Source organism: Molossus molossus, unplaced genomic scaffold (genome assembly GCF_014108415.1).
Source record: "Molossus molossus isolate mMolMol1 unplaced genomic scaffold, mMolMol1.p scaffold_m16_p_9, whole genome shotgun sequence".
Classification (NCBI taxonomy): Eukaryota; Metazoa; Chordata; class Mammalia; order Chiroptera; family Molossidae; genus Molossus; species Molossus molossus.
In genome coordinates, this window is record NW_023425403.1 from 26,535,959 (window position 1) to 26,552,996 (window position 17,038).

The following is a 17,038-nucleotide window of genomic DNA, read 5'->3' on the forward strand; positions in this document are numbered from 1 at the left end:
CAAAATGTCAGAGCTAGAAGACCTTGAAGATTGGGACCAACCCCCTAATTATAAGTGAGGAAAATGAGGACCAAAGGGGATGAAGGGATTTTTCTGCTAACACAGCTAACAGTAAGCTCACACTCTGCTTACTGTGTTTGTGCTCTTTCTGTGATACCACTAATGCTGCTGCTATTGGAGAGATATCGGGGTCCTTTCAGGAACACTACAGAAAAGAGGTAAAAGCAGTGGTCTAATAAGGAAATCTACAAGTGACCGAGGAAGCAAGTCAGAGATGTTTATTCTGTACAAGAGGAGGTACCAAGGACAGAGGGAGAAACACTGGAATAAGAGAAGAGAGGACCTTTTGCTTTGTAACCTGGAGGCAGCCATAGCTGTGATGGCTCATTCAGTGTCCTCTAGAACTTTCCCTACCTTCCTGTCTCAGGGTTGCAGGGAACATGTCTACCCAAGGTCATAGCACAATTAGAGAAGGGCTGACACATCTGGATCAGCCACAAGGGCTAAAAACAGAAAGGGAAGGGAAGGAAGGAAGTTCTAAGATGAAAATAGTTTTCCATAAAAATACTGTGAGGCTACCCGAGTCAATAATAGAAGCTAATGTGGGAGAAATTTTTTTTTAAACTAGGGTTCTAGTTGGAAAAGTAGTAAAGGGAAGCACTTAATAGAGCTAAGGATGATACAGCCAGAAAATGCAGCAAGTCCTCGAATAATGTTTCATTACAGGGCTAATGAGATGCCATGGAAACTTAACTCTCAGTTATATCAATTAGCCGGTGTTAAAATTGGTTTCTAAATGTGTTTTGCCACAGTTTCAAGAACCTATTGACGATGTTAAGTGAGGAATTACTGTACAGCTAGGGCGAAAGATCGCTGTTGCTGGGAAGAAGAGACAGAGTTACCTCAGAAAAAGGAACCTTTTTTTTTTTTTTCCCCCGTTATTGATTTGAGGGAGAGAGAGAGAGAAACATTGATGAGAGAGAATATCAATTGCTGCCTCCTGTGTGCCCCCACTGGGGATGGGGCCCACAACCTGGGCATGTGCCTGACTGGGAATCGAACCAGCGACCTCTTGGTGCATGGTTGACGCTCAACCACTGAGCCACACCGGCCAGACAGAACTTTTTTTTTTAATTGTTTATTGATTTTTACAAAGAGGAAAGGAGAGGGAGAGAAAGAGAAACATCGATGTAAGAGCGAAACATTCATCAGCTGCCATCTGCACTCCCCCTTCTGGGGATCAAGCCCAAAACCCCGGCACGTGCCCTGACTGGGAATCCAACTGCCAACCTTTCGGTGCATGGGATGACACCCAACCAAAGGAGTCACACCAGCCAGGGCAAAAGAATATTTTCTGAAGTAAATATATAGTGGTTAAGAGAATATTCAGCCCAGCTGGTGTGGCTCAATGGATTGTGCCTTGTCCCATGGACTGAGAGGTCCTGGTTCCATTCCCAGTCAGGGCACATGCCCGGGTTTTGGGCTTGATCCCCAGTAGGGGGCGTGCAGGAGGCAGCCAGTTGATGTTTCACTCTCACATCGATGTTTCTATCTCCCTGCCTCTCCCATCTAAAAAATCTCTCTTTTTTTTAAAAGAGAATATTCAGGATAGTTTTGGGAAATAAAGGGCACAGAAAATAAGGATTCAGAGACTGACAGATTTTCTTAAGATTTTCAAAGTAGAAATGCAAAAGAGAACCTTACCCAAGCGATGGAGACAAACTTAAACGGGTATGGTAGGAGACCAAATTGCTTTTTATTTTTTTATTTTTTTATTTTGTGTTTTGGTACATGCCCCTAGCGGGAACCGGACCCGGGACTCTCTGGTCCGCAGGCTGACGCTCTAACCGCTGAGCCAAACCAGCCAGGGCCCAAATTGCTTTTTATAAATACAGTATAATGAATAATAGAAAGTATAATTGGTGTAAGTAGCATAGGAATACAGAAAGAAAAAAAACCTGAAAACCAACTAGAATCGTGCGTGTAAATAGGCTCTGAGAAACCTGATTATGTAAGATGTTGTTATATAAGCTCTGTGCTATTCTTGGAATACATTATCCACCAGTGTGGTGGCAGCACTTCCAAAGGTTCTCCAAGTGAGTTCCTTTTTAGTTTGTTCTGTGTTTAAATTCTAAAGTCAAACCATGGTTTTTGTTTCAGATAATATTTTATAAAAATGGTGTCAATCAAGGTGTGGCTTACAAAGATATTTTTGAGGGCGTTTACTTTCCAGCCATCTCACTGTACAAGAGCTGCACGGTATGTACCATCTGTTCACCCTGTGAGCAGAACTGGAGAGAAACAGGCGAATGGCGATGAAGAAAGAGCCGTTGGCTGAGTTCTAAAAAGAAATCTGAGTAGCTTAAGTGAGACGAGACAGGAATGTTTTCCAACTGTCACTGTTTGTTCCAAAAACAGTTGGGTGTGTTAGGAAGTATTTGCTTGGATCGTGTAGTTAGTGTACAGTCGTCTCTTGTTTATCGCGGTTAATCCGTTCCAGACTCTAGTGGTTGCACCTGGCATTAAAGGAGGCCTGGAGTGCTCGAATCCATAGGCCTACAGTCCATACGTACAGTCATTTTAATTTTAATTGTAATACAGGGGTTTATAATTGACTCAGACAACTGAGCACACGCTGTATCATTTACACTGTCTCAATCAACTTTTTAATGAATATATTTGAAAAAACCACGATAGAGTGAAGCTGCGAAAGTCGAAGCACGAAGTGGCGAGGGACAACTGTACATCACACTTGTCCTTTGAATATACTGTGGTAATGTTACTGTTCAGTGTAAAGTCTATAAAGTGTGCATAAGTCAACTTGGTGTTATATGTCATGATAACCCACCATCATTAGTTTGTAACTGTTGCTTATATTGATATATATGATTCAGTATGAAAAGGTCAGCCTTTTAATTTTTTTTTTTTTAGTGATTTGAAAAGGTAATGCTTGGAAGTTCCCATGTACTTTTAATGTGTTGATTAGGCACGATGGAAGTAAAATAAGGAAATCTTTAGGTTACAAACAAATCAACATATTTATTTTATTTACCTAATTGTTAAAAATATGTTTTTAACTGATTTAAAGAGAGAGAGAGGATGGGAGAGAGAGAGAAACATTGATCGGCTGCCTCCTGCTTACCCCCTACTGGGGATTGAGCTCGCAACCTGGGCATGTGACCTGACCAGGAATCGAATGGGGACCTCTCAGTCCACGGAACAGCCTTCAGTCCACTGAGCCACACCACTGGGCACTATTTATCTAATTGTTGGACATTAAGGTGTTGGCCCCTTTTAGCAATATTAATATATATCATTGCCCAGCAGTTGTGACTCAGTGGTTGAGCGTTGACCCACGCACCATGAGGTCGCTGGTTCGATTCCCAGTCAGGGCACATGTCCAGGTTGTGGGCCTGTCCCCAGTGGGGGGCATGCAGGAGGTGGCCAGTCAGTGTTCTCTCTCATGGATGTTTCTATCTCTCTCTCCCTCTCCCTTTCCCTTTCCCTCTCTCTAAAGCAATAAAGAAAAAAACATTTAAAATATGTGTGTGTGTGTGTGTGTGTGTGTGTGTGTGTGTGTGTGTGTGTGTCATTGTTCCAGTTATACCCTGAATGTCACAGCTATCTTTAAAAAGAAAAATTTTCCATGTTTCATGAACTTTTCACTATATTTTTATTTTGTTTTGTCATGTCTGCTTGAATTGAATTTATTCCAGGTTTCCATTAACTTTGGACCATGCTTCAAGTATCCTCCAAAGGATCTCACTTACCGCCCTGTGAGTAACATTAAAATGTCCACATGCATCCTCAGCCTCTTTGAAAACTTGTTGCTGTAGTTACTTGAATCACTCATTTCTGTTTCTCATTCCTCCGCAGATGAGTGACATGGGCTGGGGCGCTGTGGTAGAGCACACCCTGGCCGATGTCCTCTATCATGTGGAAACAGAAGTGGATGGGAGGCGGAGTCCCCCGTGGGAGCCCTGACCAGGCTCCTCTTTCTTTGCAGACACGGACTTTCTGGGAATAATATTGGGTTTTCTTTTTGTTTTTTAACTGTTGCGAATGTTATCCCAAATATCCTGCAGAACATAGCCTGTGCTGTTAGCAAGCTAAAAGTCTGGGTGGGACCGGGAGACTCCCTGCCTTCAGTACTGTCCCTGCTTCTGATGACTGCTTCCATGTTGTGTGCTGTGTGCCAACAAATCCCACAAGCTCCCTGTGAAACTGGTGCTGTACCCCGTACCCCATCACCAGGACTTGTTATCTTACTGTGGAGAACACCGTCCAAGTAGCTAACTTATTTAAAGACTTTTTTTCCTGTGGGCACTGACTTCATCCCACCTGATCTGCAAGGAAGTGATGGGCCTGTTACTGAGAACAGCTGAAATCAATGGTGTACATACCAAACTGATCTAAGAGCTTGCCTTTGGTGTGGGTTTGCTTTTGTTATTGATTTTGAAATATACTTTTGAACACTGAGATCTCTGAAACTACCCTATCTCTACAGCTGTAGTTGTGAAAGGAACTCACTTGCAGCTTTAACAATTAGAAACTCGTCCCAAATAAAACTTGTGATCAAGTGTGTGCGGCACTTTGCTTCCCTCTTGGTGACAGTGTCCAAAATGTGGGCAATCTGAGGAAGGGTAGCCAGCATTGGAGGAAAGAGACAGGCTTCTGGCTTGTATATCAACCTTTCTCCTATTGCTCCCTTTTCTCCAGCCAACTCAACCACCCCTTTAATCCTGTGGAAATCAGATTCTCAGGAGATGAAGAGTAAAGGGTTAGTGGTCTCCCTCCACTTCTCCTTGAACATGTGTATTAACATGTACAGGTTGTCTTCCTGCCTTGCTTCTCTGTGTATAGCTGATGATTAAAGGACAGTTTTCAGAAACTAAAAATTAGAATGTAAGAAGGAGCCTGGGGGTGCCCCTTTTTTTTTAATCCTCACCCAAGGATATTTTTGTATTTATCTTCAGATAGAGTGGGAGGGAGAGAGAGAGAAACACCGATATGAGAGGGACACATAGACTGGTTGCCTCCCACACAACCCCAACCAGGGCTGGGGATGAACCGCAATCGAGGTATATGCCCTTGACCAGAATCAAACCTGCGGCTTATTGGTCCGCAGTCTGATGCTCTACCACTGAGCCAAACCAGCCAGGGCTCCCCTTTTTTTAATCCTCACCCAAGGATATTTTTTCCATTGATTCTTAGAGTGGGAGGGAGGGAGGGAGGTAGAGAAACATCAGTGTGAGAAAGCCATTGATTGGTTGCCTCCTGCATGGCCTTGATGGGGGCCAGGGAGTGAGCCTGGGACTGAAATGCATGCCCTTGACCAGGAATTGAGCCCAAGACTCCAGTCCTTGGGCTGATGCTCTGACTGCTGAGCCAAACCAGCTGGGGCCCATCTCCCTTTTTTATACATCAGTGGCAATGCCGCCCTCCCAGGATGACCCCAACCACCCCCCTACATATAAATTTCTACCTGCATTAGCAGGTAGAATGGTTCAGCAGGAGGTAAGTATATGGTGCCAAGAATCACCATATATTATGCCAAAATTTCACATGACTGTTGGTATCTTAACACAGTGGCTTTGACGAATATTTTTGTGAAATATGTTAGTTTAGGTCACTCCATGTCTCAACAGGAAACCTGACACTGAATCAGTATGATCTTAGGCCGGGTCTCAGCCTGTCACCCCTGGGTACCTGTTCATTCATGGCTGCTCTTAAAGGACAGACATGGTTATAAAGTTTCCGGATCATCAGAATTTGAAGAACTTTTAAGATAATGAGGATGGTGTTATTTATAGGAAGCTAGAGATAAATCCTTTGTAATATAAATTACCAAAAATATAATTATGTAAAATATAAATTATAAAGTATAAACTTAATTACCACATGTACAACCCACTCTCTTCTTTTTTTGTTAATCTTCACCCAACAATCTTTTTCCATTGTTTTGTTTTTAGATAGAGCGGGAGGGAAGGAGGGAGAGAGAGAAACATCAATATGTCCACATTGATTGATTGCCTACCACACGATCCTGACCAGGGCCGGGGTTCAAATATGAAACTCAGGTGTATGCCCTTGACCAGGAATCAAACCTGAGACCCTTGGGTCCACAGGCCGACAATGACCACTGAGAAACCAGTTAGGGCCTACTGGTTTTTTAACTGATAAAATAGATTTTATCATTGGGCTTTTGTAAATCAGAGATAACAGGAATAATGATTTTGTCTGTTTATACTTCATATTCAAAATGTGTGTGTATTGATAAGGTTCATTTGAAGGGCTCAAAGAATACCCACTCTGCACAGTCCTGTATAAAATGGTTTCTGCAAACAGATCATCACAACTTACTTTATTCCAGTGTAAAGTTAAACAAGTGGGAGAAAACCTTCCCTCATCTCAAAGACATGGTTGCATAGTTTGAAGACAAGTTATAAGCCAGCTCAAAACCATGTTGTGTGTTGAAAGCCAATCTCTTTACCATTGTCCTGTTCTCTGGAAACCAGAGTATATCTTGCTCTATATATCTTCAAACAAATAATAATTTTCTCTTCGCTGGGAATAAATAGTAATTCTGTTCTAGGAAAATACTTCTACACTATCCCCTCTGACTCTGGAGGTCTTGGACAGATAAGCAGTAATTTTATCTATGCTAAAAATAGACTAAGAAACAATCAGAATAAATAATAATAAATACTTATATTATACAATTGTAATACCTCAATAAATACCAGAATTTCTGCTACTGCTAATTTGTTTAATAAATAAGATAGAACTCTATATTTCCAAATAGTATAAATCGTCAATGTTATTAGCACTAGAATGGGAAAGCTTCAAGTGGTATAAATTCTAGCAAAGTAATTCACCCCAGTTTATATTTTTAAAGCATAAATTCTCTGAATCTTGGAAAGAATTCGCTATCACCATTCTACCCCTTCTTCCAGCCACCTCTCAAAATAGTAAAATATTGACCTACTGAAGCAGAGAAATGTGCATCCCTGAGCCAAGCTGAGAGCTGATCCAATAGACTGAAGTCAAGAGTCGGTTGCCTTGTTAGGTCTGCACAGTCACTAATGAGGGAAAAAATTGTTTTTAACTTTATCTTAGTAATACTGTTCACTCACTGATATTTGGCACTATCCTCCCTTTTTTATTGAATTTATTGGGGTGACTGGTTAATAAAATTATATAGGTGTCAGGTGTACAGTTCTAGACTACATAATCTGTATGCTGTGTGTTCACTACCCCGTCGTAGTATCCTTCCCTTTCATTAAAATAAATATCTTCAGTCATAATCGTCACCTTCCAATGCCCATTAATCAGCTACCAGTTATAGTTCTCATAAGATTTAGGCTTGTGCTTATCATGGAAATTAAATTTTGATGAAAATTTCTGACTACAGATTCTAAATAATTGAATGACAAGTCCCCAGTAGATTTTATTTGTTCTTAACAAGCTAGGTGGGGGTAAATTTAAGACTTTTGTCTAGGACTCCTTTAGTATGAAGTTGCAGTTGACTCAAGTAGATTTCTTAGGGGGAGAATTTTTAAAACAGGTACAGACTGAAGTTTTTGTATTAATTATGACTCTTTATTCTGACTGGTGCTCATGGAAGAAGGAGGGAAACCTAATAATGAGTTTTGTATTGTTTGGTCAAGAAAACTTGAACTAGGTCTCTGGAAGGCCCTGCTGTGGGCTTCGCCGGCACTTGGTGCGGCTCTGCTTGCTTGGAGATGCAGAGTTGCTGGAGCCCTTGCCAGTCCCTGCTGTGCCCACCCACACTGCCTACAGGGAATGGCGCTCCTGAACCCATAAAGCATGAGGTCCCAGTTCTCGTGTTTAGCACCCTCTCTCAGCTAGTAGCATTTTAAGGTGTTTTTAGGTAGACATGTAAGGGCCAGGAAAAAGTTTTACAGATATTTTGAGACCCTTAACCTTCACTTCACAGCTAATCAGTGAATGAAGTTAGAAGACTTGTCCTCTTTATATAAGAGACCCGTCCCTATTTTCTTGGTACTAAAATGTTACCAATATGAGCCCTAGTATCATAACGTAAATACATTGCCACCCAACCCACCGTCCCCGGATGAAGATCTCAGACTCGCAGGCTCCTGGGAGGGATTTTCCTGATGAGCACACAAGCCAATGCAGCTAGAACAGCTGGAAGCAGAGGTTGGTCTTCAACATCTGGCCTCAGGAGCAGGACTGGACTCCAGGCGCTTGCGCAGGTGGTTGGCAAAGTCTACCTGGGTCTGTGATAGGACTTGGTTGATGATAGTCTTTGGCAGCCATCCCTGGAGTAGGAGATAGAAGAATTTGACCATCTTGTGGGTGGTGGTCTACTCTAGATACCTCTGGACCCTATCACAAATGTTATGGGTTGGTTTGGTCTTAGTCTTCTAGCTCTGTTTATAGGCGCAACCCTGTCGTTGACCAGGGTCAAGGGCTTGAGGACTGCATTGCTGCCCTGCTGTTGTGAAACTCAGAAGCACAGGATTTGCTCTCAAGACGAATTCAGACCTGTCTTCCAGCTGTGTGACCCTGAGCTAGTGAACACACCTTTCTGGGCCTAGGTTTCCTTCTTTCTAAATAACTAGAGTTGAAATTTGATATGAGGGATAAGAGGGATCCATTGCACACGTTTGAGAGATGGTGGAATATCAAGCCATTACTCAAATCTCCAACAATCTGATTCTCTCAAAGTGGAAGGACTTTTCCTATTCCGTGTGGGATAATGTGGGAGTGATAAGAACCTATTTTCCTCTCACCACCTTCCCACTGTGCCACCTCCCGTGCCCCTCACCTTGAGGTCAATGCTGAGCAGCCAAGTGAGTTTGGTCTTTGAGGGACTCCCAGCCACAGGATGGAGCACCATGCAAGTGGGGCCATGCTCAGCTCTGGCAATTGAAGAGACGTCAAGTCAGGAGGGAAGTTCAGGGTTCTCTTAGCGAGTTAGGCTAGCTCACTTCTCGAGTGCTTTGTCTTTCCAGATCTCATCAGAGCACCTTCACTGGGTGATGTTCAACAGTTGGCATGGTTACCAGCTTATCAGAACAAAGGCTGATTAGAACTGGAGCCGGAATCTGAAGACTTCCTGTGGTGCCTTTTGGTTGCTGGATGTCAGGGAGATTAGAAAAAGGGTCTAGGGTGGTGGCTGGGGTCCCTGAGGAACTCAGCAGCTGTGTTCTAAGTGGTGTGGATTATATTTTGATCACTAGGACAGCTGTACCTGAGCATACCAGCCAAACCTCAGCTCTACCTCTTGCTTCCAAAAATGTTTAAGGTGCTCCTTAAACTTTCAGGGAGGGTTAGGACAAACTGGCTGTATAAGTAGGGCCAATCTTGTCTTCCTTCCCTGCTACAGAAAATGAAAACCTTCCTTTGTAAAAAGAAGCTGAGAGTAGGGGCCAAGGATTGGTTTTTTGGAGCTTGGGATTCATCACACACTTGGCCCCCAGGCCTGTGTTAGGAAAGGAAGCTTTCGAGCCCACTGCCAGTATTACCTGATGACACCTTTCTGCTCGGGCATCTCCCCGAACTGTGTGGCCATGCCAGCCAGCACACAGGTGGAGCCTCGGCGCTTGGCACAGCGCACACTCACAAAGTCACGGGGCCCCACAAGGTTTCCTCCTGATTCTGCAGCCAGCTCATGGGTGATCACTGTGTCTTTCCCAATCTTCTGCAGGACCTGCCAGGCCACAGGGAACCAGAATTACTACTTAGCCAGTGCTGGATGTAAGGCACCACCACCCACACCTTTGGCCGCTATTTGAACCGGGCTCTCCCAGGTCCCTGTTACTTACACCTGGGTTCTCCTCACCTTGATCCCCTTGACATTCGGGTTCCACTCTCCCATTGCCTCCATGCGTTCCACAAGCTCTTCATAAAGTCTCTCCATGGGTTGGTCCACCACCACCTCCAGTCGGAATACCTTGCCCACGTCTGGGACCACTTTACTCAGCACTTTGTCCCCATTGGCCTGTCAGGGAGAGAAAGGAGCCCCAGGATAAGGTTAGAGGATACTGTTCCTAGCCTAGTAGGGCACATAGACAGTGCCAGGCAAGGCAGGAAGGGGATAGTGAAAAGGACGAATCAGGTAACCTGGAACTTTCTGAGTAGTAGAGTAGGTGATCTTTCCTGTCACAAGCCTTGTACATGTGCTGAAGACCAGAGGTGACCTGCCTGCTCCCTGGGCCCTTTTTTCTTTGTGGCAGATATTGATGGGCATGGGCAGACCCAACTGAAAAGAACCTTACTTGACTTCAGAAGCTCAAAGATCCTGGGAGAGAGAAATCTGGGAGTGGGAAAAGTCTGGTCTACCACCAACTCATTACACACAAAGATGTTGGATGGGATCTGAAAGTATTTCTTTAATCTAGTACCTCATCCGAGAAAGATGTAGAGCCAGCAACGGTTTACCCAGAGACCTTTAGCCAAGAGCAGTGCTGGGCCTAAATCCCAGATTTCTTGACTCCCAATATAGAGGTCTGGTAACTTGGAGAAGGACTTTGAACTTTGAAACCTGAACTTTGGGCAACGGACAGCATATAAGCTTTTGGGGAAGATAAAACCAAAGCCTCAATGGAGCCACCAGCCTTCAACGTGCCTTGTTACTGGCTCCCAGTGAAGGAGCTGCGCTCGGGAACAGAGAGCCCAGAAGGCTTGGGCCATATATGTCCTAGTCCAGCCCAGCTGCAGTGGGCCCAGATCACCCCTGCAAGCTCAGCCGTAAGGCAGGCCAAACAGCAGACACTTCCTGGCACTGGAACTTCTAGCCCAGTGTGGTCTCTGCTGAATAGGTGTCCAGTGTATTTGGAGGGGAGGTAAGGATGCAGGACCGATGTTTCTCAAGTGTGAGTCTACAGGATGTCTTTGAAGGGGCAAGGGAGTATTTGAGGATATACTCTTGGGAAAGGAGGATTCTCTAAACTGCTTCTTGCCCAGTGACTACTGCACAAGGCAGGAATTCTGAGAAGAGGAGGGACCCCCAGCTGGTCTTGAGGATGGCAGTGGAATGGTAAGAAACCATTCCTCCACACCCTGCCTCACCTGCTGGTTCTCCTTCTTCCAGCCCTCCTGGCTGCTGAGGATGCCCAGGGCCTTCTGCATGGCCTCCTCTCCCTGGTGGATGTAGGCCAGCTCCTGGTCGCTGTAGAGAGTGTCTTCCAGCCGAGAACCTGGATACACAGCCAAGAATAGACCACACTTCCTACTCCTCCCCTGGCCTCCCACCGGTTTCCTCTGCTCTCTGGACCTGGTCTTTCCTCTGAAGAGCCAAGACCGAAGTCATAGGATTCAGCCTGCAGGTCAAGTTGGACACAGCTGCTGCAGGTGACAGAGAGGATCTGGCTGCGAGGAACTCCATTCCCATCCTCTCCAAGTAAGAAAGGCCACAGGGGGACCAGAGCCGCACAGTGCAGCGTTTGCCCCCGGGAGCCTCCTGCCACTGGCAGAGGCCAGAAGTCTCAGCACTTACCAAGCAAAGAGCTCCGCCGCCGGACCTGGTTAATCCATGCACTTGGGGTTGGGCCCCCCAGCGCCCTCCGGTTCAGCTCCTGGCCAATGGCCAGCACAGCTTGGTGCCTCAGCCCTGTAGGAAGGGAAGGAAACTGTTGCCGGGCCCGTGGGAAACCCCATTCCACCCCTTCGTCTTGTCACAAATGAAGAAACTGGCTCGGAGAGGGAAGTGTCTTGATCAGGAACATAAAGATTCCTAATAGGGACCCGAACTAGAGCCAGGTCAACTCCCAGTCCAGTGCTCACTACACTGCACCAGCCTGCCTCCAGGGCCCAGAAATCTGCCTTCCATCTGGGCTGGCTGGCCTGGTCTGCTTGGAGGCAAGGACCGTACTAGAGTTTCCTTCTTAAAAGAGAGAAGCTTTGTTCAAACCAGAAAAATCTTGCTACCGCAGGAGAATTGAAGATGCCAGCCCCTAAGGTCTGTGTTGCTGCTAGCAGCTAGGGTCTTTGCTCTTCTGCTGTCTTGTTCCCTTTTCTCTTTCCTCTCCCCAGCCACCTCTTTCCTGCCCATGTTCCAGGCCTCCCTGTACTGCTCGTTGGAGTCAAGGTTAGTCCTACCTCTACCACTGTGGCTAGGAACTTCCTGGTACCCTTGGGACAAGTCCTAGAGGAAGGCTAAATCAGGAAGAGTTCAAGGAAGACTGGAATTCTGGAGGGGAGACCAGAAATCACAGACTCTGGAAGGGTCTCCAGCCCAGTTCTTCCAGTGGGAAAACTGAGAGGCCCAGAAGGTACAAGACTTAGGTAGACTCACCCAATAAGAGGAGCTGGGATTAGAACCTGATACTTGCTCCACTAGCCCACAAGCCTGAGTGGTTGCCACCGCGAACGCCCTCCCCCTGGGGAGCTCACCCTTCATGTTGCGCACATGTCTGTAGGAGCTCCCAGCACACATCTTAAACGTTGCTTGGAGCATTGCTTCCTGGTGGCTGGTAGCGGTGCTGTTGCTGCTGCTGCTGCTGCTGCTGTTGCCTCTGTTCTCAAAGGTGGCTCCTTCTGTCCTTCCTGAGCCCCCAAGGTCTGCCTCTGGGTCCTGCAGCTGTGGCTGCAACCCTGTGTTCTGCGTCTTAAATGCTCCCAGCTGAAGGCTGTGCTTCATCACCGGGAGATAAAAAAGCCATCACTCACTGTGCAAAGGAAGGGGTCAAGGATAGAGGGATTACCTCACACTGCTACGTTGGCCATTTGTGGGGAGTGGAGGGAGTTAGAACAGTTCCCAGAAAGGAGGAGGGAAGTTGGCGCCAGACTCAGCGGATGGAGGGGAGAAGCCGCTGAGGTCTAGAAGAAAGCAGGCACCATCCCACAGTGGTTCTCAAGTGGCACTCGGGGTACTGTTTCAACAGATGTCTGGCCCTCATCCTCAGAAAATCCAGATTTAAGTAGTCTAGAATTAAGGCTCTGAAACCTGTACTTTTAAATAATTTCCAGTGCCAGGTCAGTGTGGCTCAGTGGCTGAGTGTCAACCCATGCACCAAGAGGTCACTGGTTGATTCCCAGTCAGGACATATGCCCAGGTTGTGGGCCAAATCCCCAGTCGGGGGCATGCAGGAGGTGGCCAAAGGATGTTCTCTCTCATTAATGTTTCTATCTCTCTCTCTTTCTCCCTTCCTCTCTCTTTAAAAACAATAAATAAAAAACTTTTTTTTTTAAATCCTCACCCGAGGACATTTTTTGATATTTTGTTCAGATAGAGTGGGAGGGGAGAGAGAGAGAGAGAAAACAAAACAAAAAACATCGATGCTAAAGGGACACATGGAGTGGCTGCCTCCCATACAACCCCAACCAGGGCCGGGGACAAACTGCCCTTAGCAGGAACCGAACCTGGGTCTCTCCAGACCGCAGGCTGACGCTCTAACTGCTGAGCCAAACCAGCCAGGGCAAGAAAAATCTTTTTTTTTTAAATAAAATCAAATTATAAAAAAATTCCCAGGTGATTGCCATACAGGTGTCCTGTGAACTGATACTGCTCTGGGAGACACCACCGGGGACGGTGCCCAGGGAGTACGCTACGAACTTAGTGGGTCAGAGCTGACAGAGGCCATCCAGCCCCTGGATAAGGAGCCCAAAATCCAGAGAGTGGAAATGACCTGTTCAAGGTCAAACATGTAGTCAGTGGCAGAGCTGGGACAACCCAAATCCTCTGACCTTCGGTCCTTCTTTGCACAGCTCTTCAACACATGTGTTTAACTGTTCAATTATTTACTCAGCAATTTATACAAACAGCTTCACTAAAACCCTGTTGTGCTGGCCTAAGGATAATACCTCAGGGCTGAGTCCTATAAGCTTCAAAGCAGGGGGTAGAACTGGCCAAAGACACAAGGAGAGGTCCCGGGCCTGGCCACACCCTGCACCCTTCCCCACACTCTCCCTGAGCGCCCAGATAGGGCAGGCTGTGCCGCAGGGCTTGGCATGAGGTGACAGGCTGAAAAGACGTGGTCCTGGAGTGCTCACCCCAGGCTGCACTCTGGGGGCCTGTCCTCTCATCAGAGACTCAGGCAGCCAGCCTCTCAGCTGTTCCACACATCACCCCACCCCCAGCCCAGGCCCTGGAGCGGGCGGGGGGGATTCCTGCCCAGCCTGCATGCTGCTCTCTGATGAAAATTTTCCACTTTAAGGTTGACCCTGAGGTTACTTTTAAGCCAGATTCACCTGGCAAGAATATTGGGAGGCAGAGAGTTCTGTCACCACTGTCCGGAGGCAGAGGGACAGCACAAAGAGCAGGGAGCGGCAGCAGGTTCCCACCACCCCTGCTGTCTCCCTCACTCCAGAAAGGATGGAAAGGAAGGACCTGCTTGGAGCCAGGCCTGGTGCCTGGAGCCCATACAGAACAGGGTGAGTTCCCCACCTCCATTTCAATCCCTGGTGAAGCAGTGGGAAGGGTTCAGCAACTCAGAGAGGTCCTTGTCCTGGGCTCAGTTCTCACCAGTGGCTGCCTGGAGGCCCGTGGCCCATTCCTCCAGGTCCACTGTGGCCCCTCCGCGTGCAGCCTTCCTTCTGGAATGACATGTTCCGTTGACTCACACCCTTACTGTCAGCACCCTTAGAGGGACATATCTCCGGCCCTGATTTGTGTAATGGTTGTGAGTTCCTGCGCATCTCTTCTGTGGGACTGTTTGTGCCCAAGCGGGTGCCTCCTCCTGCCATCCCAGCCCCCTCAGCCCCCGCACTCCAGGCAGGGCACAGAGCAGGCTCTTGCTCCTTCTCTACTGGGTGACCACTTGTGTGTGAAGGACAGACAACAGGGCAATAAAACCTAAAGAACATACCGAAAGTACTGTGAAAACTTGTAGTTAAAAATTTCCCACTTGCTAGACCTTGCCCTGGACCCTAAGAGGATTGCAGGAACTAGGTAGGAGGGAAGGAGACAGGCCTCAGCCAGAGCTGACCACCGCACTGTGCAAATAGAACTGCTCACCCCTCAGACATATGGCTAACCGCAGATATCGCTTCTGTACATGCTTGCTTGCTCGCAGACCCTTAGCCCGATTTCTTAGCAGGGGCTAAGAAAACCCACCCCCTGAGCTCGGGGCTGCTCTCTCCTCTGCGTAGGATGGGACAGTCGCCGTGTGGCTAATAAAGCTCTCTTAATTCGAACCCAGTTCGGAGTCTGAGTCTGGTCTGTCTCATTGGTCTACAACATTTGGAGGCCCCAACAAGATGGACAAACAAGGTCCCCCACTTTGGCGGGTTGACCTCCTCAGACTCCGGGAGACAGGCCCATCCCGGGAGCGGACGGGCGGTCTAGGGGAAGGCCCCCGAGAGACGTTCCTCCGCCCCGATGTCATTCTGCCCTGGAATTGTCTCTACTCCAAATTCCACCTAGAGAGCGTCTGGAAACCCTGGGCCCAGGCTCAGCAGACGGGACGTCCATCAGTAAGTCTGTTTCTGGAAACTCTGCAGAGTGAGGGGAAGTGGACCCGCTGGACGCAGCACATAGGTCCCGCCCCTGGGCCGAAGCGAGATGTCGCTCTTGGCCCCGGTTCGGTTTATCTCGCAACCCCTTTGTCTGTCTTATTCGTTTGTCCTTTTGTGTTTTGTGTTTCTGTGTTGTGCCGGCCTGTGTCCTTCAGAATGCGTCAGGGAACTTCAGGACCTAAGACCCCTCCTCAGCGTCTTCTTGACAACTTCTCAGATTTCTCCAAGTGCGCCGCAGGTCACAGCGTCACGGTGGCTCCTGGATCTCTGCACACTCTGTGCGAACTAGAGTGGCCCACTTTCCGGGTCGGGTGGCCCTCTTATGGCACTTTTGGTTTAGGCTATTTGTTTGTAGTTTGGGGCGTCATCTATGGGAATCCCGGACACCCGGACCAAATTCCCTATATTGATGTTTGGATTGACATAGCTACTGACAAGCCTAATGATATTAAGAAATGTTCATACCCTAATAGGAAGAAGATTTTAATTGCCCAGCCTTTGTAGAAGCCTCAGAAGCCCTCGGCTCCTGCTCCCTCCTGAAGGCTTTACCCTGTTCTATCAGGTCCCCCAGAAGACCCCTCACTGACCCTTTGGGGCCACCCCCTTATCAGCCTCTGCCACCTGCTGCTGCTGTTGCCCGAGAGGCTGAAGCCCTTCAGCCGCTCAGTTCTCCCCATACACGTGGCAGCACCCCTTCTAACCCTCCGCAGGCGCCAGACTCCTCGGCTGCCATCCTGCCCCTCTGTCAGGTTGCTCCACCACTGGGTGGAGACCAGAATCGGCCCTTCATGGTCTATGTCCCCTTCTTGACTAGCGACCTGTATAATTGGAAACAACAGAACCCCTCCTTCTCTGATAAACCCCAAGGTTTAATCTCTCTCCTAGAGACGGTCTTCCACGCCCATCAGCCCACTTGGGATGACTGTCAGCAATTGTTGCAGGTCCTGTTCACCTCCTAGGAGGGGGACAGGATCTATAGAGAGGCAGCAAAATCTGTCCTCGGGCCAGACGGCCAACCCCTCACAGATCCGGCCCAACTAGAGGCCCACCTCCCTACCCTCCGATCCGATTGGGACCCAAACACCGATCAAGGTAAGGAGGCTTCAACCCAGTATCACTGATCTACTTCGGGGCCTCCACAGAGCTGCCAAAAAGCCAACTCACCTGTCTAAGGTAAGCGAGACTGTTAGAACGCGGGGAGTCCCCAGCGGCCTTTCTTGAACGTCTCATGGAGGCTTATCGCCTCTTTGCTCCCGTAGACCCAGAGTCCCCTGAGAATAGACGGGCAATTAATATTGCCTTTGTCACCCAGTCGGCCCCAGACATTAGAAAGAAACTCCAGAAGTTAGAGGGTTTTGAAGGAAAGAATCCTAGTGAGTGAGTTGAAATAGCTCAGAGAGTATTTAACACCAGGGATGACCCAGAAACAGCTAATACCAAAAGAGTCACAAAGGTAGTCACAACCACTCTTCAAGAGAATCAGAAAGAGTAACGGGGAAATAGGCCTAAAAACACAGGACAAGCCCCACAGAAACCTCGGCCTCCTCTTCACCCTAACCAATGTGCCTACTGCAAAGAATATGGCCATTGG

The 17,038-nt window shown here is 47.5% G+C and overlaps 2 protein-coding genes across 3 annotated transcripts in view; one reads left to right on the forward strand and one right to left on the reverse strand.

Moving 5' to 3' along the window:
• ASH2L (ASH2 like, histone lysine methyltransferase complex subunit) overlaps positions 1-4,723 on the forward strand; it is a 30,362-nt gene extending 25,639 nt beyond the window's left edge. The window contains exons 14-16 of one of the 2 annotated variants that reach the window (XM_036250028.1): positions 2,161-2,259; positions 3,717-3,776; positions 3,877-4,581. In XM_036250028.1, coding sequence (XP_036105921.1) covers positions 2,161-2,259; positions 3,717-3,776; positions 3,877-3,984 — 267 coding nt within the window. In that variant the 3' untranslated portion in view covers positions 3,985-4,581. Of the gene's footprint in view, positions 1-2,160; positions 2,260-3,716; positions 3,777-3,876 lie in introns of both variants that reach the window. The other variant, XM_036250027.1, reaches the window with a different exon arrangement.
• A 1,491-nt stretch (positions 4,724-6,214) lies between these two features.
• STAR (steroidogenic acute regulatory protein) lies at positions 6,215-12,705 on the reverse strand. Its single transcript, XM_036249966.1, has 7 exons — positions 12,385-12,705; positions 11,489-11,602; positions 11,062-11,189; positions 9,833-9,991; positions 9,516-9,700; positions 8,816-8,909; positions 6,215-8,306 (listed from the first exon to the last, which is right to left on the reverse strand). Exons 1-7 carry the CDS (start codon positions 12,629-12,631, stop codon positions 8,193-8,195), a joined length of 1,041 nt encoding a protein of 346 aa, XP_036105859.1. The 5' UTR covers positions 12,632-12,705; the 3' UTR covers positions 6,215-8,192.
• Positions 12,706-17,038: the final 4,333 nt, after the last annotated feature.